The sequence below is a fragment of the Garra rufa genome, chromosome 15 (genome assembly GCF_049309525.1).
Source record: "Garra rufa chromosome 15, GarRuf1.0, whole genome shotgun sequence".
Classification (NCBI taxonomy): domain Eukaryota; kingdom Metazoa; phylum Chordata; class Actinopteri; order Cypriniformes; family Cyprinidae; genus Garra; species Garra rufa.
In genome coordinates, this window is record NC_133375.1 from 16512743 (window position 1) to 16534753 (window position 22011).

The 22011-nt window shown below is 37.3% G+C and overlaps 1 protein-coding gene across 1 annotated transcript in view; it reads left to right on the top strand.

The window, feature by feature from the left end:
* Positions 1–6229: 6229 nt before the first annotated feature.
* Positions 6230–22011, top strand: part of LOC141287665 (serine/threonine-protein kinase WNK2-like) — a 77102-nt gene continuing 61320 nt past the window's right edge. The window contains exon 1 of the mRNA XM_073819813.1: positions 6230–6952. Within this exon, the coding sequence (XP_073675914.1) occupies positions 6332–6952 (621 nt within the window). The 5' untranslated portion in view covers positions 6230–6331. The remainder of the gene's footprint in view (positions 6953–22011) is intronic.

Sequence of the window (22011 nt, forward strand, 5' to 3'; positions counted from 1 at the left end):
TCATCTCAGATGTAATGTGTGAGTTGCATTTTGAAATAGTAATACTTTGATGTTAAGTTGTGTCATTTTGAACAGGTGATTTAAGTTCAATGAACAATCTTTGGCTTATATGTATTGTATCCAAGCATTTGAAAAATGTGTTAAGTGGTTTGAAAAATGTGCATTTTGATCATTGGTTGTGAATTATGTGTCTAGAGTTTTGAAAAATGACATTACGGTTCTGTTATTAGTGCAAAAACGATTGTAAAAAACTGTAATACCTCTTCATTCATTCTGTCCTTCTACCATCCATTCTTCCTATCAGTATTCCTCTGCTGACTTTGCAATCATAAAGACAAGACACCACTCTTCACTCTCTCTCATGTTGATCTCAGGATGGCTGCGCTCCGGCGGCTCATCGATCTACCATAGGGAAATTACATTTCCCTGATTCTCTACAGAGCTTTTAGTTACACTGCTTACACACACACACACACACACACACACACACACACACACACACACACACACACACACACACACACACACACACACACACATGTTTGTTTTTGTGAATTGTGGGGACATTCCATAGACGTAATGGTTTTTATACTGTACAAACGATATTTGCTATCACCCTACACCTTCCCTACACCTAAACCTAGCCCTCACAGGAGACTGTGCATATCTTTACATTCTCAAAAAAACGTATTCTGTATGATTTATAAGCCTTTTGAAAAGTGGGGACATGGGCAATGTCCTCATAAGTCACCCTCTCCTTGTAATACCTATGTCATACCCATGTTATTACACACATTTGTGTCCTGATATGTCACAAAAACAGACACAGAGAACATACTGATATTGTATTGACTCTGCCCACAGCAGTTAACCACACCAATCACTCATCATAACAACTGGAAAGATTCAGTTCGATCCAGTGCAGCCATACTCACAGGCTTACACAGAGTACATAAGAAACAGTGACAGCACAGATGACACAATCTAACTCATTTCACATGAAATACCATCTCATAAATGAACTTCAGTTCCTCACGTATTTATTCAGTAAAGCTACACTGCAAAAAATGCTTTTCTTACTTAGATTTTTTTTCTTGTTTCCAGCCAAAATATCTAAAAATCCTTAAATCAAGAAGGATTTCTAGACAAGTGAAAATTATTGTCTTGTTATCAGAAGAAACAAGTCAAAATTAAGTGTGTTTTTGCTTGAAACAAGTGAAATTATCTGCCAATGGGGTAAGAAAAATAATCTTGTTTTCTGTTTGAAACATTGGCAGATTATTTTGCTTGTCCTAAGCAAAGAATCACTTAATTTTGGCTTGTTTTTATTGAAAACAAGACAATAATTTTTACTTGTCTAGAAAATCCTTCTTGATTTAAGAATTTTTAGATATTTTGGCTGGAAACAAGACAAAAAATCTAAGTAAGAAAAGCATTTTTTGCAGTGTATAGGAACACAAGCACATTTAAGCACAGTTGCATTGCTGCAAAAAATGCTTTTCTACTTGTTTCCAGCCAAAATACCTAAAAAAAATTTTAAATAAAGAAGGATCTTCTAGATGAGTAAAAAGAATTGTCTTGTTTTCAGAAAAAAAAAACCTAGTCAAAATTAAGTGCGTTTTTGCTTGAAACAAGCACAAAATTCTGCCAATGGGGTAAGAAAAATTACGTTTTCTGTTTGAAATAAGATTTTTTTGCTTACCCAATTGGCAGATCATTTTGCTTGTTCTAAGCAAAAACTCACTTGATTGTGACTTAAGTTTTTTCATTTTGAATTTTTTCAATCAAAGTAAGAAAAGCATTTTTTGCAGTGAGTTGCAAACTTTCATATATTTCTGTATTCCTGCTCTTTGAGGCCTGAGATGGAAATCAACTCTGTGCTCTTCTGAAGTGTTGATCCTGGTCTTCATTCTTTGTATATGGGAGCATTGTCATACTGGAATGAGAGAAATAGTTTGGGAACTGGCTCACAGTTTTTTTTTTAATTAACATATAGTTTCTGTCATGTGTTGGTCTGTCTATTTCTGGTGTCAGTTTTTTTTTTTACCCTTTTTATCAGCAAGGACACAGCAATAACACAGGAAACAAAAAAAATAGCAGCCTATAAAACAACAGTTTTTAGTCTGATTAAACAGTCAGCGGCATACAGTCATGTGTGTGTTCAGCTAACAGCTCTAGAAAAACTCTATAAACCTTAGATCCTGTTGTCATTTTGACAGAAGCAGGTTTAGCATCAGTGTGACCTACCTGCAGTCCTGTGTCCGTGTTTAATTCAAGAGTGTCTGCCGCCATCAGTGACACCGTGTTGTTTTCCTGTGCTTCAGTGTCTTCACTTACACTGGATTTTCTAGACCTCAAACAACAGCAGTATTTCTGATCAGATGCAGGGTATGGTAGGAAGAGTTCCTGTTGTTTGGGTTGGTATATGATCTATCAGCTGATGTGAAGGGGCTCATCCAGTATTTACGTCATTGCTCACTCAGGTATTCAGTCTCAACTATTTGCATTCTACATTGCCTTTATTACTTCTTGTCACCTGCATACTAGTCTAGTGATAATTCATAAGTTTTGTATTACATTTGTCCTGTTAAGAGAATAATTACTTTGAACATAACTTATATTCATACAAATGCATATGCAAATTACAATTTAGAATGGCTACAAAAATATTTTATTTATACAGCATGTGTCTTGTTTATTTTTAAGGGAACAGGTCTTGTGTGAAGATGCAGAGAAATAGAAAGTGCCACGACTCAAATTTCACTGTGAACATCCAAGCCAAACCTTTCATTGTCCAGCTGAGGGTCGAGTTACACCTGAAGGAAATTCAATAACATGCACCTTCATGACAGGCTTTTGTTAGTAAAACATGATGCATTTGGTTATAAATAAACTCGAATCTTGTTTAAAATTTGATTCAGATGTTTTTTTTCTTCTTTTTTTGTCTTATCTGGAATGAAAGAACTCTTGGAATGCTCTTTGAGACGCTGAAATGTTGTTTTGAACATTCTGATGATTCCTCTTCCTTCCGTCATGATAAGCTTCAATAAAAAAAGAATAGTGTCCCCATTTACTCATTTTCTGCACAGTGAAGCACACCATGAGCAGGAGCTGCCAAGCTCCAAGAAGTACAAAATACTCCATAGTATGATCACAGTATATGACTCACACACTATATTCCAGGTGTTCAGAGGTCATACAATCTGTGTATTAAGTCTGATGTCACGTGTTACTGCTTCTGGCTAACAATGAATGCCGCTTATACACTCATGGTGTATGGAAACTTCCACCACATGTTTGAAAAAAGTAAATGCCACTCTTTTATCTCACAATTTAGACTTTTTCTTCCCTTGAAATTCTGATTTTATTTCTCACAATTCAAACTTTAATATACAGTGGTGGCCAAAATGGTTAGAAGTCTAGTATTTTCACCAGCTAAAAAATGGATTTTAGTCAGTTATATGTCAGTAGAAAATATTAGTTTACATTTCCAAACATTGATTTTGCCATTCATTATAGTAATCCAGTGAGATTTTTGTTTGCACAAGGAGCCTGACAGCAGCTAGTGCTCTGATCTGATCATCATCCAGTCTGTCTGGAATGACATGAAGAAACAGAACAAACTGACACTAAATCCAGAAGAACTGTGGCAGTGTCTCCAGGGTGCTTCAAGAAACCTATCTGCAAGAAAGCTACTGTACTGCGTAAAAGTTTTAGGCACTTGACTTGTGTAAAAATGCCGTAAAATGAGGATGCTGTCAAAAATAAAGTCATAAATAGATTTTCTTTATCAATTAACAGTTGGTGTGACCATCCTTTGCATTAAAGCAGCTTTTGCCCTATAGGTGAACTTGCACATAGTTTTTCAGGTATAGCTTTGCAGGTAGGTTTCTTCATGATGATAATAAGATTAGATTTCTGTGTGAAGCACTGGCTGTTGTCAGACTCTTATTGGATTATTACAATTAATGGCAAAATGTAAATGTAAATTAATATTTTCTATTGACACTCTACAGCAAAACTTTAGCTGATGAAAATACTAGTGTTCAAATCATTTTGGCCCCACTGTATATAAAAACTCAGAACTGCGAGATATAAACAGAACAGAGTCTGTTAGACTGTTGCAAGAAATAAAGTCAGAATTGTGAGATAAAAAGTTGGCAGGAAAAAAGTGAATTGTGAGATGTAAACTCTGAGTTGAGAGAAAATACAGGCAAGTCTTAATTCAGTAATGAACAAAAAGTCAGAATTGTGAGAGAAAATGTTGCATGCAACCATCTTTGTTTTTTTTGTTTTTAATTCTATGTATTTTTTTATTTATTTTAGTGGCAAAACTGGCTTTTATAATATAGTGTGCTGTAATACTGCTGAAAAATCGTGATCCTGACCTTTATTTCCATACTCAAATCTCAGAGGGTCAGATTGTGATTTATCTTTTATAAATGTTTAAAACATTGCCCTGGACACAGAGAACCCTGTTAAGAATTGAGCTGGACCTCGAAACAGAATTTTTTGTCACGACTCAACAAGTGGACTGCTTTGTGTGACAAACAGGTTGTACCTGAACTAAAGTGCATGCATTATATGGACTAGTTTAAGAAGATGTTCGCTGCTCGGTGTATGGAAAAGAGCTGCTTGGAAATATCCAATCTGCAGAAATGATTGTGTGCGGATTCGTGTGACCTGATGAGGATGTCATGTAAAGTGAAAGGTGAGGAGCCAGTGACTGATGGCCGCTGTAATGAGGAGGAGGCAGAGGAATGTTTGGAATGCTCCATTTGATTGGAGCAGCTCGATCTCGGGCAGGCGCAGGTCGCGCGGCCGCTCCTGTGCGCGAGATGGGCGTGGAGGAGCAGCGCCACTAAAGCAGCATTCAGCAGTCCTTTTCAAACGCAGAAATTTCCAGGGATGCCGAGGGAAGATACTGTACGAACGCGACGATAGCGTGCTTTTAAAGCCCGACTGCTGCGACTGAACTTCCAGAAAATATACTCCTGCGAATGCGTGCTTTACCGCGAGCGCCGTGCAGCGCGTGATTTATTGAGTGTTGCGGGTGGTCAGCTCGTCATCTCTTCCGCTCGCTGTCGCGTTAAATACCGCCGCTGCTCCCTGATGATCTTCCACCATCACACCGAGTGCGGCACTTGAGCTTTCAGCTGCATCAGACACGCGGCAGCAGCACATGTGAGTCGCTCCTCATCACAGCTTTATGTTCGTTGCATTTGATGGAGGATATAAAGCTGGATATTATGTGTCGCACCTGCAGTAGCTCCTCATCATCATCATCATTTCAGGCGTTCATTCGTTTGCAAGCCGCTCGCTCATAGCGTCTTATTAGGTACATATTGCAGGCTTAAACGAGGGATTGTGAAGCATTTAGCAATTCGGACTTTGCCGCAATATTTTGGAACTTTCAGAAATATACAAAATAAAACAGGCGTCTTTGTAAACATTTAATTGTTATGATTAAGCCTCTGTCGATTAGATTAGCATTGGTTAGCATTTAGAGGCCAATCTCTTAAAGTGACATTTGCCCAGGCTGTAAATATGTATCATGTTTCACAGCAAATCGTTAAAAAATTGACCCTGAATCATTTTTCATATAATTTCTGGCTGGCTTATTTTTAAAATCTTGCTTTATTGCTCTTTTTGCAAAACAGATGTAAAATATAAGTAAAATACGTATTAATTAAAGTATTACAAGTTTTATTTTATTACTTTGGAACATTTTGACAATGACTTCGTAGTCTGATACATTAAATGTATCTGCTTTAAATTAAGAAAAATGTGCATTCTGTTTGGTACTGACGTCTGATATAATATACACATGCGTGCATATTTAATAATGACACATAATTTGCATACTGGTTTAGTTTAAATGGCTCACCTGTTATACATATGGAACCTTTGTGTTTATATTAAATAGATTATTATAGCCTATTTACCATTAGTACTTTTAACAGTCTTATTTTCACGGACATTTTATGGTTCGTTTTGCTTGGAAAACGGCAGAAAACATTTTTACATTTCAGTCAAAAGCTGACTAATTATTTTCTTCAATGAAACAAAATTTCTTGCACCAGTGTAAAAAACCCCCACCTTTGTTCACACAATGCTTTCTGTAGGCAGATCTTTCTATTGCATGTTGTGCAAGATTTATTAGTAGCTGTGGTGTAACCTGAACGGCGTAGTGATGAATATGTTGTGTTCCCACAGATGAGCGTGGACCTGTTATCGCTGATGTTTAGGAAAATGCGTCAGTGCTGCCGCTCCCCTGTGGTTCGATCCTGAGCGGCGCCAGCATATACTGAACGTGTGACCGATTGAAACCATGGAGCCCAAACCCGACTGCTGCCCTTCCTCCGTGCCCAACTCTCAGTGTGAGCTCAAGCTGAACATCTACGAGACCATCAGTGAGGGCAATGTGAATAAACTGGAGAACTCAGCGCTGGTGCGTGCGGGCAGCGACCCGAGCTCCTACCCGTCGTCCAAACGGCCACCGGGCGCCCGCCAGAGGTTCATCCGCAGGAGTCTGTGGTTCACCGATAATGACGACCAGACGGACGATGTGGCCCCGGAGTGCGAGGAGAAGAATAAGATGCTCAGCATCAACCTGCGCACCATTGTGGACCGAACTCTGGCCGTCCGATCTGGTTTACAAGAAGGATCGAGCACGGAGAGCCAGAAGGCTCAGAAAGACGTAGACGGCACCAGTGCAGACGAGGAGAAGGAGAGAACGGATCTCAAAACGGACACGACAGATGGTGTTAAGGCTAACATAAAGGCGGCAAGTGAGGAGAACGAGGAGGAGGCTGAGATGAAGGCCGTGGCCACCTCTCCTGGTGGACGCTTTCTCAAGTTTGACATCGAGATCGGCCGCGGCTCCTTCAAGACGGTGTACAAGGGCCTGGACACAGACACCTGGGTGGAGGTGGCCTGGTGTGAACTTCAGGTGCGTTTCCATTTCTCCTGGTCCAGTGTGTACATTAAAGAGTGATGGTGGTACCACAGCACTATCTCGGTTGAAAAGACCAAAGGTGGTTTCTAGCTGGTCTCACAGCCTGAGCAAGGCAGTTTTCTGAAGGTTTAGCTTGTTCCCCTGCTGACTGACCAATGATGCTGTGTTGATGTACCATGCATACCTTGTTGTGTACGTGGTCATAGCAAAAAATCATGGTGGTGACATGGATCCTTTTGCCTGGTGTAGTCTTGGCTCTTCATTGTCTATGGTGGTTTGTTTTCACTGGCTGTATTAGTGTTTCAGGCTAGTGAGATAATTTTTTTTAGGTAACAGTCCCTCTTTAATGAGCCGTCATCAGTCTTACAGATTGCGGTTTGTTAGGGATGCACCGAATGTTCAGCAACCGAAATTATTCGGCCAAAAATAGCGGCCAAATAAGCAAAAAGTCCAAATAAATTATACCAAACAATGATGTGACGTGATCAAATAGAGGCGTGCACTAACGCAACAAAGATGTGGGCAGTGTGGAAGCATTAAAAACTGTCCGAGAAAGACGCAAAAATCACTCCAAGCAGCGACAGCGAGAGACTGTTTAGAAGCGCATCACAAGACTTCATGAGAAGAGAAAGGTTACTGTATGATGACTGAAATCATCAAATGGCCTTAAACCATTAGTCAATCAACTACAGAACGTTCTGTTGTCTAATACACGCACCAATTGTATTTATTCTGACAGCGCTGCAGCAGCTCCTTAGCCAGGGTTCAAAGTCCAAAGTGCAAGGAAAATCTGCGTGATGAGAATCATTCATAAATCTGCTGCTGTCAGCAAAAAGTAGTACTGAGGTCTTCTTGCGGGTTTCTGCCAAAACATTCATAAATGTTAGCATTGTAATTTTACTGTTGTTCTATAAAATAAAATAAAAAAAAGACAAAAATAATAACAATCATTCCAACAGCTCTATTAATGCATTTATTCTAACATTCTCCTTTGCTCAGCAAGGCTGCATTTATTTGTAAATTAAAAACACACGCCTGATTCAAGAAGGGGATCTTACAAATGTCCAAAGAATATTATTTGACTAACTTATTTATTTTAAGTTCAATTGTGCTTTGTTGGTTGGCTATAACGTCCACTAGAATGATACAAATGTTCAGTGTTAAGTAAATATTTCTAAGTTGTTGTTTGTAATTGATTTTTTTTTTTTTGAAAAGCAAGACACAACTGTAAAAACCAAATATTGGCTATTTAATTTATGCAATGGTGAAAAAAATGACAAAATACATGGGGGGGTCAAGTCTTTGGCCAAGACTTTTCATTTCGGTGCATCCCTACTGTTGATTATTGATGTTGAATCAAGTCACAGGTCTATTATAAAAGAGCAGTCGGATCGTGAAGCTTGAGTCACTTTGTGATACTTTGTAAGATATACAGATTAGGAATGTGATTGTAACAGCACAGAGTGAACTTAAACAGCTGCAATCGTAAGATTATCTATAATCTGTGCAGGTCCTCAGTGTTCCAGATCTTACAGTGTTTAGAAAGTTGATTCAGGAGAATTATTATTTTTTCTTCCAACGTCACGTCATTGGTGTAGGGCTTGCATGTAAAACCTGCCAATGTTTTCACAAAAAAGTCCTAAATATTCAGTAGTTCTTTATGAACACACTGAAAGCACAGATGCAAAAATCTCAGGCTCCCAGTGGCCTGGAAAACATGGAGTCTGTTTCAAAATGTTTATGCATGTCATTATTACAAATTGAGTGACAAAGTGGCGTTTCATGGGTGTGTTGGTTGCTTTTGGCTGTGGTTATATATATATATATATATATATATATATATATATATATATATATATATTTATATTTGTATTTTTGGCTCATATAATGCTTCTGTCCAGATCTGAGGGGACGTAGTGTGACCATTCAGTGTTTGTGCTCGGTGTGAACGTTGATCCCAAATGTTTATTTAGTGAAGGGTTGTTGGACTAGTATCTGTATTTGTGGATCAGGGTTCAGCAGTAGCGTCACTCTCCCCATATTCTCATATCCTCATTAGCTGTCACTTCCTGTGTCTGTTGGTTGCTAATATCATAATCACATGCATGTTCTGGTGTGTGTCTGCATGTCTTCATATGTGCCTCATTTGAGAGTGGATATGGAGTGAGTTTGCTTGTTTGTAGCACTTCCTCTCTCTCTGACTCAAATAGACTTGGCAGTATTAACCCATGGTCCATTAACTTGGGTGATCTCATTCTTTAGCCTGGGTTAGTAATCCTGGAAGCACTTAAAAGAAATATAGACAGACAGACATTGTGTCAGTAATGGTTTACTGTGGTAGCATGGTGTAGCAGTGATGGTATCAAATGGTAGTTGATGATTGCTACATTGGTTCATGTACACTGGTTGTATATTTTAAGTACATGCCTAAAAAACATAGTAAAGTAATGTGATTGTAAAATGTTTAACCTGTAGCACAGAATCTTTGACAAACTGCACATGCTGGTGTTCAGTTGTCTTCATTGCTGTCAAACAGTGGCATGTGAAAGTTTGGGAGCCCCTTGCATAATCTGTGAATAATTTTAACAAAATAAGGGAGATCATACAAAATGCATGTTCTTTTTTTATTTAGTACTGTCCTGAGTAAGATGTTTTACATAAAAGATGTTTACATATAGCCCACAAGACAAACAAATTGCTGAAGTGATTAAAATAACCGTCACCCCCATCAGAAGTTTGGGACCTAGGTTCTTAATACTGTGTGTGGTTCCCTGGATGATCTACCACTGTTGTTCATGAGTCCCTTGTTTGTTCTGAACAGTTAAACTGAGCACTGTTCTACAGTCCTGCAGATTCTTCAGTCTTCCAGCTTCTGCATATTTGAACCCTTTCCAGCAGTGACTGTATGATTTTGAGATGCATCTTTTCACACTGAGGACAACTGAGGGACTCAAACACAACTATTGAAAAAGGTTCAAACATTTTCTAATGCTCCAGAAGGAAACATGATGCATTAAGAGCCGGGGGGTAAAAACTTTTTGAATTTGAAGATGAAGGTAAATTGTACTTAATTTGTCTTCCGGGAAACATAGAAGTATTTTCTGTTGCTTCCGAAGGGCAGTACTAAATAGAAAAAAAAAACGATATTTCAACAAAATAAGAAAAATTTAGACATCTTCATCCTGTTCAAAAGTTTTCACCCCCCCCCCCCCCCAGTGGTTATTTTGGGAAAATCCAAGGCTTTTTGAACAGTAGGATTATAAAAAAAAATGCTATTATAAAATTAAGTAGCCCATATAAAATTGCAAAATAGTTCAGTACTTTTTTACTTACGTACACAAAAAATGGAATACTTTCACTCAAATAAAATTGAAAAAGGAGTACTTTTACTTTAACTGGAGTAATATTGTATTATACGTATCTGTACTTTTACTCAAGTGCTTGATTTGTGTACTTCGTCCACCACTGATAAAAACACACCATGTTATATGCCTAATGTAAAATAACAAATAAATGAACAAATTGGTTTAAATAGGTATACAAAACTAAAAATAAGTAAACACTGGAACCAAATAAATAAGTAATGTAGAACGTTTATTAGTGAAACGGATAAGAAAGCCTAGAGGCACGGCATACACCTTGATGTAATATAAAATAAAAAATACACAATTTAACTAAAAATCAGCAAACACTGTGGAACCAAATAAATATGAAACTTCCACAATTACCTTTATTTTGATAAAGCGCTTTTAACAATACAGATTGTGTCAAAGCAACTTCACAGTTGCTTCACAATTACCTTAGATAAATGCAGAAGTCAACAGGCTTTTCAGAATCCAAAGTATTTTTAATACAGGTGCTTTTGCATTTTAGTTTTTAAACTCTTCCGCCATCGTCTTGTCTTCTTGTCAGTCAGCGCGACTCGCTCTCTTCACTTAATAAATGAAATCTGATCTGCGATACGACTGTCGTTCGGCAAAAAGCATAGAGCGGCCAAGTTCAATTTTAATTGTGTTGTCTGTTCTCTTAACTAAACTACATTATTTTTATTACTATAAAAAATTAAAACGGCGGTGAGGGCAGTGCCGCTGTGGACAAGTGACAACTGGTGTTGCTGACTCATACCGGTTTCACCATCAACACCGACTATCGCAGCAGGCCTACATGTTAGATGACAACCAATGTGAACTTGCAGGAAGAAAAACGATCTGTCCACATGATGAACAGTCAGTCTAAAAACCAGATTCCCTGCGAACTCCACAATCAGAGAAAGACTGAAGACTGATGAAGGCACACAATCCACTGATCTGTTGCACTCATGATGTGCAAGGGGCAGTGCCTAGATGGTGGAGATCTTCATGTGGTTTGGGAAGCTGTGTTGAAGCGCTGGCAGCAGTGTAGATCCGTAACGTTATCCTGACTGGATACTGTCAGCCTGAGCCAAAGCGTAACGTGATAGAAGGTCAGAAATAAGTCAAGCAGCAGGACTCTGGATGTGTTTGAGGGGACGAGCAGATGCTGATGACTAGATTTTGTCTGATAGGAAAATGTCATTTTCATTAATTTTTATTTTTTAACAATAATTGCTGGATTAGGTATAACCGTGATTAAATTCATATAACGTGAAATGATGGCATTTTTAGCTCAATGTAACTGATGCGTTCAAGACAATGCCACATCACTCTTGTTATTTTGACGGGTTAGCCAGCTCAAAATATCTATGCATCTTTAAATCAGCATAATTTTGCAACAACAAAGTTGCAACACACAAAAGCAAATGTTTAAGACTTAAAATCATATGTGCGTTGACAGCTGACAGAAGCTCTCTGACTTGGGCTCCGGGTTCTTGTTGTTGAGCTTGGTAGAGATGTTCAGATTTTCATTTGAAAGTTTCAGCTTGACTTAAACATGTCAGTGGTAGTTTAACAGAGCCTCTCCTCATTGTGTTCGTCAGTGTTGTGTTCGGCGCTCGTCGATAAGTATCTGTGGCTGCAGGAATGTGGCGTTGCTGATGGTGATCACAGACCCACAGAGAAACACACTCGAGTCCTGTCCGGGTTTGTCTGCTCTTGTGTTTGGGCTGGATTTGGGGTAAAAATGCAAAACACTGCAAACTAGGTCAGGACTGTTGTTGATTTTGTTCAGCAGGTTATTAGAGGTAGAGCACGAAATGGACCATGTTGAGAAATCATTCTTTTCATAAACATTGGTCTTTTGTTGCAGGAAGCTCATTTGAGGAATTCAAACACTGATGGCTTTGCTTTATATGTGAGATCTTTTTTTCAAGAGGTTTAGCTGGTGACAGATTGTTGATTTATTATTATTATTGACATCGGAGTGTTAAGACACGGCCATCCACCAGTCCTCCTCTGGATGGTGACTGCACACTATTTCAACCGCATTGATTTAGGATCACTGGCCATTCAGTTTCTCCATTGGCACATTAGAGTATTCCTGCAGTTCATTCCCAGGGAATGCATGAGTTAATCAAATGCATTCTTTAAATGCACTAGATAAAAGCATCTGTCAAATGCATAAATGTTGAAATGCATAAACCGTTTTAAGCAATATTACATGTTGACGTTATTAGAAAACATAACATGCGTAAACTCAGCACAGCCGTACTGTTCTGTCTCTATGCAGGATGTGGCTCTTTTGCTTCTTTGTGTGTAATTAAAGCTCCTCATCATTGGTCCTAGTGTTGATGGTGTGTACTTGTGTGGGCTGCCAAAAAGCGTTTTATGGAGTGGATTGTGGAGTCCTGCTTCAGTCAAATCTGTTAATGGTGCTCTGGCGTCCTGCCTGACAGATGAAGCCACATCAGGTGAATTTGTGCTGTGTCAACAGTGCTGCGCTCACACAGACTCATGGAAAATGCTCTGAACATCCCTGAGCTTCATAAAGCCCGCTGCCAGTGAGGACAGGAAAGGAAGATACGATACGAACCTCAAATGTGAAACATTGGCATTACTGCAGTCATTCTTAAATTAGTTAATCGAGTCATGGAAAGATGGATTTATAATTCAATTAAATTCATTTGAAATTCATCCCTTTATTTGTATAGTGCTTTTCAGGTCATTGCAAAGCAGCTTCACAGAACATTTCAGTTTCCACATTACATTTAGGAGTAGCTTATTGGTGACTATGGCAGAAATGTGCAGTAAAAATCATGCAGTTAGTTAATGACATGTTTTCAAACAAATGCTGAACACTATTAATGGCAATGATATATGTTGGAGTCAAAATTTGGTAGTTTTGTATGTTGGTTCAGGCCAGGGTTGGCATCATGTCGTCTTAAGTGTTCGGTCATCTCAGATCTTCGTAAGGGTTGGATTCAGACTGAAGCGTGTGTAATTCTTAGTTACCACAGAAACAGAGAAAAATTTGCTGCTGTTCCAAGCAAAAAGTGAAAATGTGCATTTGATCAAAAATAAATGAAGTATAAGGTTATGAGATGCATTATGTGAATGCTTGGGTAAAGAGCTGTGTCTTTCATCTAGATTTATCAGGAATCATGTTCCGTAGCTGAGCAGTGTTTCTAAGATGGAAGAATGCTGTTTTTCTAACATGGGAAATACGATTTTCAAAAGACAAGTTGCTGTCTAATATAACAAACATATTTTTGACTGTAGAGGAAGTAGGGATACACCAAATAGTGAAAAGGCTGAATAAATTTTTCCCGAACAATGATGTGAATGCAATCAAAACTGTCTGAGAAAGACACAAAAATAATTCCAAGCACCGACAGCGAGAGACTGTTTAGTATCGCATCGCATGTCTTCCATGAGAAGAGAAAGGGCTGGTTGTTGCTGGTTACTGTATGATGACTGAAATCACCAAATGGTCTTAAACCATTAGTCAATAAACTACAGAACGTTCTGTTGTCTAATACACGCACCAGTTGTATTTATTCTGACAGCGCTGCACCAGCTCCTTAGCCAGGATTCAAAGTCCAAAGCACCAGGAATATCTGCGTGATGATAAATCTGCTGCTGTCAGCAAATACCAAGGTCTTCTTGCAGGTTTTCAGCCAAAATAACAGTCAACATTCATAAATGTTAGTACTGTAATTTTACTGTTGTTCTGTAAAATAAAATAAAGTAACACAATTATGATAACAATCATTACAACAGCTCTATTAATACATTTATTATAACATTATCCTTTGCTCAGCAAGGCTGCATTTATTTGTACATTAAAAACACATGCCTGATTCAAGAAGTGGGTCTTAAATGTATATTATTTTACAAACTTAGTAATTTAAAGTAAATTGCGAAATAAATAAAATGTCAATGTAATTTTGCTCTGTTTCGGCCAAGAATTTTCATTTCGGTGCATCCCTAAGAGGAAGTACATCAAAGACTATAGAATACCAAAGACATGTCACTCGTGTAGTTTTGAATAGGGAACACTGAAACGGTCATCATGGTCGCGAAGCTCCGCCTTCTTAGTGAAAGAGCCAATCGTTGATCAGTAAAGTCAGCGCGTCACTGCATCTGCCGTTAGAAGTCCCGGTTGCTATAGAAACAGCCGGCGCTCTAAGACGTGCGTTCAGTACTGCGCATGCGCACTGGCTCATCTAGCCGGAAAAATAAGCGTTTTTTAAACGCTATTCAAGCACAAGGAACTATATTTATGAGGCAGTTCTTGTTGGATTTCTTTGGAGATTTCAAATATGAAATTTAATCGTAAGTTTGGCGAACAGTTTTTGAGAATTTGATGTTTCCCCATTCAAAGAGATGGGAGCTGCACTTTGATGCCCGAGAGGCGTTTCAAAGATGGCCGCCGAGTGACGTGACTTGTCTTAAAAGGACTTTGAAGTACATCCAACCATTGTACTGTTGTGTTTTTTTTGGTTCAATATATCTTTGTATTATCTGAATTTAATTGGAAAAAGTTATTGGTCATCCAATCTATTACATTAGTAACACACTGTTAGCTTAGATAATTTAGAATTTTCATCTGGTCTTGTTGAAATATGTAGTTGAGTGTCATCAGCATAACTATGGAAACTAATCCCATGTTTTCTAATAATATTACCAAGGATAGGGATGTGCGAATAATCGGATGCAATTATCATGCGCAGCGCGTCAGCAATGCTGGTTCTGTGATTAGTTGTAAATCTCATTCACATGCTGTCAGATAGAGCGGCATTTACTACACAAAGTCGTAGTTCATTGACAAGCTACGCAATATCGCATTCATTATCGAGATGTATCGCCTCCAATAATGCTGATGAGATGCGCATGATAATTGCAACCGATTATTTACACAGCCCTAACCAAAGGGCAACATGTATATTGAGAAGAGCAGAGGACCTAGGACAGATCTTTGCTGCACTCCATACTTTACTGTTGATAATTGAGATGACTCCCCATTTAAATAAAGTGGTAATCGGGCGAGTAGGATCTGAACCATCTTAAAGCCTGCCTTTGAATACCCGTATAGTTTGGTTATCGATCTATGAGTATATGATCAACAGTGTCGAACGCAGCACTAAGATCACGTAAAACCAGCAATGAGACGCATATGGAGTTAGAATTGTTGCTTAATTCCAAATAAATACATTATGATCCACAAATAAATGTAAAGCAATTGACAAAAACCAAGCATATTCACAAAATAAATCAAATGAGATCCACAAATAAATCTTAGAGTTCCACAAACATGAATTATATTCACAAGTAAAAAAAATTGAATTGCAAATAAAAAAAACATACTCACAAATATTTTTTTTTTATTCTACAAACACAACTTTGCCCGGCATTTATATGTGAATCGCGTACTGTGCATTTGTAGATCGCTGCACGTATTTGTGGATTTTGAAACATTTGAAGCGTCAAGACTCAAACTAATCCACAAATGGATGGACTCCACCCACCTTCTACTTAAGCCAATCAGATATCGGCCACGTGGGGCTGACCAATCGTTGCACGTTCTCGCTCCAGCCAATCACGTTTTCACTTATGTTTGTCGTGGCCACGACATTTGAACTCGTGAGAACATGATATTATGTTGTGGCCACAAGATATTAATTTGTGGGAACCTCATATGTTATGTATGTTATATATTATGTATTATATTTTATTAGTCATATTCGTTATTTTCCCCTTCATTTCGATCTCTTAATGTTTTGAATGTAGGTTCTTTGCAGTTCAAAGGTTGAATTTAACATATATTGTATTTTATTTAGTTTAATTAACAGACAAATATAGTGTTTCAGTGAAGAGTGAATTATTCATGTAGTTTCATTTGGAAATCATTTATCGTCACACAGTAAAATAGGCCTACATGACATTCCTTCTATTAACTGGTCGTCTTTTTTCCGTATTTGTATTATTATTATCGTCATCATTATTATAATTACTATTATTATTAGCCTATTATTATGTATATATTTTTATATTTTTGTTTATATTCGTTTCCCCCTTAATTTTGATCTCTTAACGTTCTATATGGAAATGGTACTGTAAATTCTTGACATATGCTGTATGACTGAGTTTTACTGGAATGTAGTTTAAAGGTTGAATTGAACATATATTTTATTTTGTTTGAACTGCATTCCAGTAAATATCCCAGTCATAGAACCTACATTCAGAACGTTAAGAGATCGAAATGAAGGGGAAAATAATGACGTATAACATATAACATAATATCATGTTCCCACGAGTTAAATGTAGTGGCCAAGACAAACATAAGTGAACCGAAGGTGTCCCCTTACGGTCACTGTAAAAACATGATTGGCTGGAGCGAGAACGTGCAACGATTGGTCAGCCCCACGTGGCCGGTATCTGATTGGCTTAAGTAGAAGGTGGGTGGAGTCCATCCATTTGTGGATTAGTTTGAGTCTTGACGCTTCAAATGTTTCAAAATCCACAAATACGCGCAGCGATTTACAAATGCACAGTACGCGATTCACATATAAATGCCGGGCAAAGTTGTGTTTGTAGAATAAAAAAAAAATATTTGTGAGTATGGTTTTTTTTGTTTTATTTGCAATTCAATTTTTTTTACTTGTGAATATAATTCATGTTTGTGGAACTCTAAGATTTATTTGTGGATCTCATTTGATTTATTTTGTGAATATGCTTGGTTTTTGTCAATCGCTTTACATTTATTTGTGGATCATAATGTATTTATTTGGAATTAAGCAACAATTCTAACTCCATAGATGCAGCCTTTGTCTGACGCAAGAAGCAAGTCATATGTGATTTTTACAAGTGCAGATTCTGTGCTATGGTGGGGCCTGAAACCTAAATTCTCATTTTCCAATTATTTTTTGCAGAAAGGGGCACAATTGAGCAGACACAACTTTTTCTAAAATTTTAGACCTAAACGGAAGATTAGAATTGGGTCTGTAATTTGCCAGTTTACTAGGGTCTAGCTGTGGTTTCTTAATAAGAGGCTTAATAACCGCTAGTTTAAATGGTTTTGGGACGTGACCTAAAGGTAACGATGAGTTGATAATATTGAGAAGCGGTTCGTCTACTACAGGTAACAAATATTACACACACAAAAAAAAAAAAAAAAAAACACTGTCTGGCTCTCCTGTGTCTTTGAGTGTTTGTTCATTTTTGGAACTGTCACTAATGGTCATATTTTTGCTGTGATTAGTGATTGCATTTTTTCTATTAAGAAGGATTTGTTTTTGAAAATTTTATTTTGTTGATAATTGTTGAGCTGCAGGCTTAGGCTCACACAAATGACTGCAATTTAATTTAATTAAGAAGATTCAATTATTTATTTTAATTATTTTGCCTGATGTTCAATGTTACAAAATGTTCTATATGTTTCCTAAAATAAAATATACTGTGTTCAGTTAAAAAAAATAAAATTGTTTTTTTACCCAGACATTTAAATATATCATTGTAGAGCAGTAATTACAATACCGTGAAACCGTGATATTTTTATCCAAGGTTATCATACCGTCAGAATCTTATACCGGCCCATGTCTATTCTGATCAGTGCAGTGGTGCTGGTTTATTGTGTGATGTTTGTAAGAGGATGCCAGATCTTCAGATCACTTTAACTTGTTTCATGTTCAGCAGATATCCTTAGTGCTGTATGCTTCACAGATTGCAGGGTTAATAAGGCTCTCATTGGCTCCATTCAGCCTTTAATTAGTATGTCACGCGTCCCGGCCTTTAATCGCATTCATGCATTTACTGTCTGTTTGATGCGCAAAACCACACGTTTTCCAAATCGACTAGTCAGGATCATTTAAGAAGCCTGTTGAGGTTTATAGTCATGTCCATTGTCCACCAAACCTCAAGTTAGGAAATTAAATTCATTCTGCAAATGAATTTGTGCATTTAGCAAAACCTCTTCAGTGGTTCATTTGTGTCATCATGTAAAAATCAGAACAGAAGTCTTAAATTTACCTTCTGCATAAATGTCAAATTGTATTTATTGACCCAAATGAACCAGGAATTTGTCTATTTTTGGCATTTAAAAAAAAGCCTCCAAAAATGTTTTAAATAAAGCACAAAAAAGAAAAGAATTTCATTATTTTAAAATGGAGAAATTGATGGATTAAATGGAAACCTTTGTGTTGTTAACAGCCCAGATCCTCATTAGTTTGACTAGCCTACACCTGAAACGAGACCAAGCCAAGGGAGTATTAAGTTAATGGCTGTGTTCATCTGTGTCGAATGACAAGAAGTAAGGATGCTGCTGTTGTGACTGCAGCGGGAGACAAGAAAGTGGGCGTTCACACAGGATGTGTTACTGTGTCCAAAAATAGCTGAAGTGAACGCAACAGAACAGAGCCGAATGCACTGCTCATCCACAAACTAGACTAGACATGAATACCATTAGTATCTGCCTGTTAACTGGTCATAGCTCAGGTGTAAGATCTTGATGACAGAGGACATGAGAATCTGTGTATTTTGGACCCACACTGATCAGTGACGCAGGGAGAGATCTCTTAAAGCTGTTATGTAAAGACTAAACAACATTTGCAACCCAGATTATTTTGTAATTTGCCATGTTTCTGAGTAAAGCAACAAGGCTTTTCTCAAGAGAACAGAAATGGAGGATGGGAAAATGGAAATTGCAAATTAGAATAGAGCCAGACCTGTATGGGAGCTTTTCCAAGCAGTGGCTAATAGCTGTGTGACTGGTGCTTGTCATTAATGTCTGCCAAATATCTTTTCAGAGGTGAAGCAAGATATTACAATTTGATAAAAGATTATTAGGACAAGCTCATTTGTGACCCTGGACCATAAAACCAGTCTTAAGTCGCTGGGGTATATTTGTAGCAATAGCCAAAAATATATGGTTTGGGTCAAAATTATTGATTTTTCTTTTATGCCAAAAATCATTAGGAAATTAAGGAAATATCATGTTCCATGAAGATTGTTTTGTGAAATTCCTACTATAAATATCAAAATGTAATTTTTGATTAGTAAAATGCATTGTTAAGAACTTAATTTGGACAACTTTAAAGGTGATTTTCTCAGTATTTTGATTTTTTCTGCACCCTCAGATTCCAGATTTTCCAATAGATGTATCTCGGCCAAATATTGTCCTATCCTAACAAACCATATATCAATAGAAAGCTTATTTATTGAGCTTTCATGTGATGTATACATCTCAGTTTTGTAAAATTTAACCTTATGACTGGTTTTGTGGTCCAGGGTCACATTTGGGGCGAATAAAATCAAAGCATTAATACAGGTGCTAGTCATATAATTAGAATATCTTCAAAAAGTTGATTTATTTCACTAATTCCATTCAAGAAGTGAAAGTTGTATAATGTATACATTGATTCCACACAGACTGATATATTTCAAGTATTTATTTCTTTTAATTTTGGTGATTATAACTGACAACTAATGAAAACCCCAATTCAGTATCTCAGAAAATTAGAATATTACTTCAGACCAATACAAAGAAAGGGTTTTTAGAAATCTTGGCCAACTGAAAAGTATGAACATGAAAAGTATGAGCATGTCCAGCACTCAATACTTAGTTGGGGCTCCTTTTGCCTGAATTACTGCAGCGATGCGGCGTGGCATGGAGTCGATCAGTCTGTGGCACTGCTCAGGTGTTATGAGAGCCCAGGTTGCTCTGATAGTGGCCTTCAGCTCTTCTGCATTGTTGGCTCTGGCATATCGCATCTTCCTCTTCACAATACCCCATAGATTTTCTGTGGTGTTAAGGTCAGGCGAGTTTGCTGGCCAACTAAGAACAGGGATACCATGGTCCTTAAACCAGGTACTGGTAGCTTTGGCACTGTGTGCAGGTGCCAAGTCCTGTTGGAAGTTGCAGTTTGCAGGTGTTTTGAGTTAATTAGCTGATTAGAGTGGCACCAGGTGTCTTCAATACTGAACCTTTTCACAATATTCTAATTTTCTGAGATACTGAATTGGGGTTTTCATTAGTTGTCAGTTATAATCACCAAAATTAAAATAAATAAACACTTGAAATATATCAGTCTGTGTGGAATGAATGTGTACATTATACAAGTTTCACTTCTTGAATGGAATTGGTGAAATAAATCAACTTTTTATACAAGATATTATAATTATATGACCAGCACCTGTATATTAAGGGAGGTAAATATTGGCCAGTTGTGATTTTCAGAGTTTGGTATTTTCTCAAGATCCGTCCAGGCTAAGTGAACACGGTCAGGATAAAAGCCACTGCTGATATTGTAGCAGATACAGTAAATGTTTAATTTGCTACTGTAAGCATGTGCTCAAGATGTTGGTCTTGTCCTCTGCTTCTTCTGATGCTAAATCAATCATGTCGTGTTCCAGGCAAACCGTTACCAGTGTTTTTCCAACATTCTACCCGTGAAAGTGAACTGGAGCGGCAGTCAAACCCGTGACTTCCCACTCGTGAACTTCTGCTAGATCGATGTTCTCCCAGTTCTGAGTTCTGACGTGACATAGCCCACGAAACAACAATGTCAGCCCCTACGGATGTGGTGTTTATGCAAGTGGTACACGGTGGAAAAATACACTTTAGGACAATATAACGTTGCAATCAAATTAATAATAATATAATAATAATAAATGCACTCAGGCAGTTTGGCGTGACTTGCTTGGAATGCTACAAAGTCATGAGTCGTGGTTTGAAGTCGTGATTTACGGGCTCAAAAAGCAGCATTAGTCTGGATGTTCGTTCTGGAGGAACTCCTGTGTGTGTTTGCAGTTTTCTGCAGGTGGTTTCTATCAAAGGAAGGGTTTGTTGGGCAGACTGAGCATTTCCTTATTGTAAAGAGGCTTATATAGTATGTAAGCTGTGTCTTAATCCATCAGTAAACATGGTGACCTACACGTTGACACACACGTTCATATGGCCATCTAAAAAACAAGGGGGTTGTGGTTCTTTAAAGACCTTTGATAAGTTGACTCTTGATACTTAAACTGAGCAATAGTATATAAATACAATTATTTATTTATTTATTTATTTTATTTATTTATTTATTTATTTATTAACCTTTCCCTTTACCTGTTTTTATTATATATATATATATATATATATATAATATTATTATTATTATTATTATATATATATTTTTTTTTTTTTTTTTTTTTTTTTTTTTTTTTTACTTTTCTCAATGGGAAGTTATAGACTGCTGAGGGAGGGAAGTGTTTGTTTGGGGTAGTATTAGTAACAACATGGAAGGACAATTTAAAAGAATGTTGTAATATGTTGAGTAAATTTTCCATGTAGAAAACCTAATAAAAGAAATTTGAAATAAAAACAAGGGGGTTGTGAGTTGATGAAAAAGTGAGTGTGGACTCCCATGGACTTAATAGTCTACATATTCTTGTGGTCAGTTCATAGCAGTGCTAGAAATGAATCTTTTCCAGTTAGTTTAAATTGGTTTTTACTAGGGCTGCACTAGAATAGTCGATTATTCAAATATTTATTCGGTGGGTTGGCATTCAATTTTCAATTTTGAGATTCGAATATTCTTCTTTTTTTTTTTGTTTCTTTTTTTTTTAAACACCTGGCATCCCCTGCAAAACGGTTCTCATTCATGCATAACGGGTGGATAATATCAATAATGATGCAAGTATTAACTACATTTTCTTAAA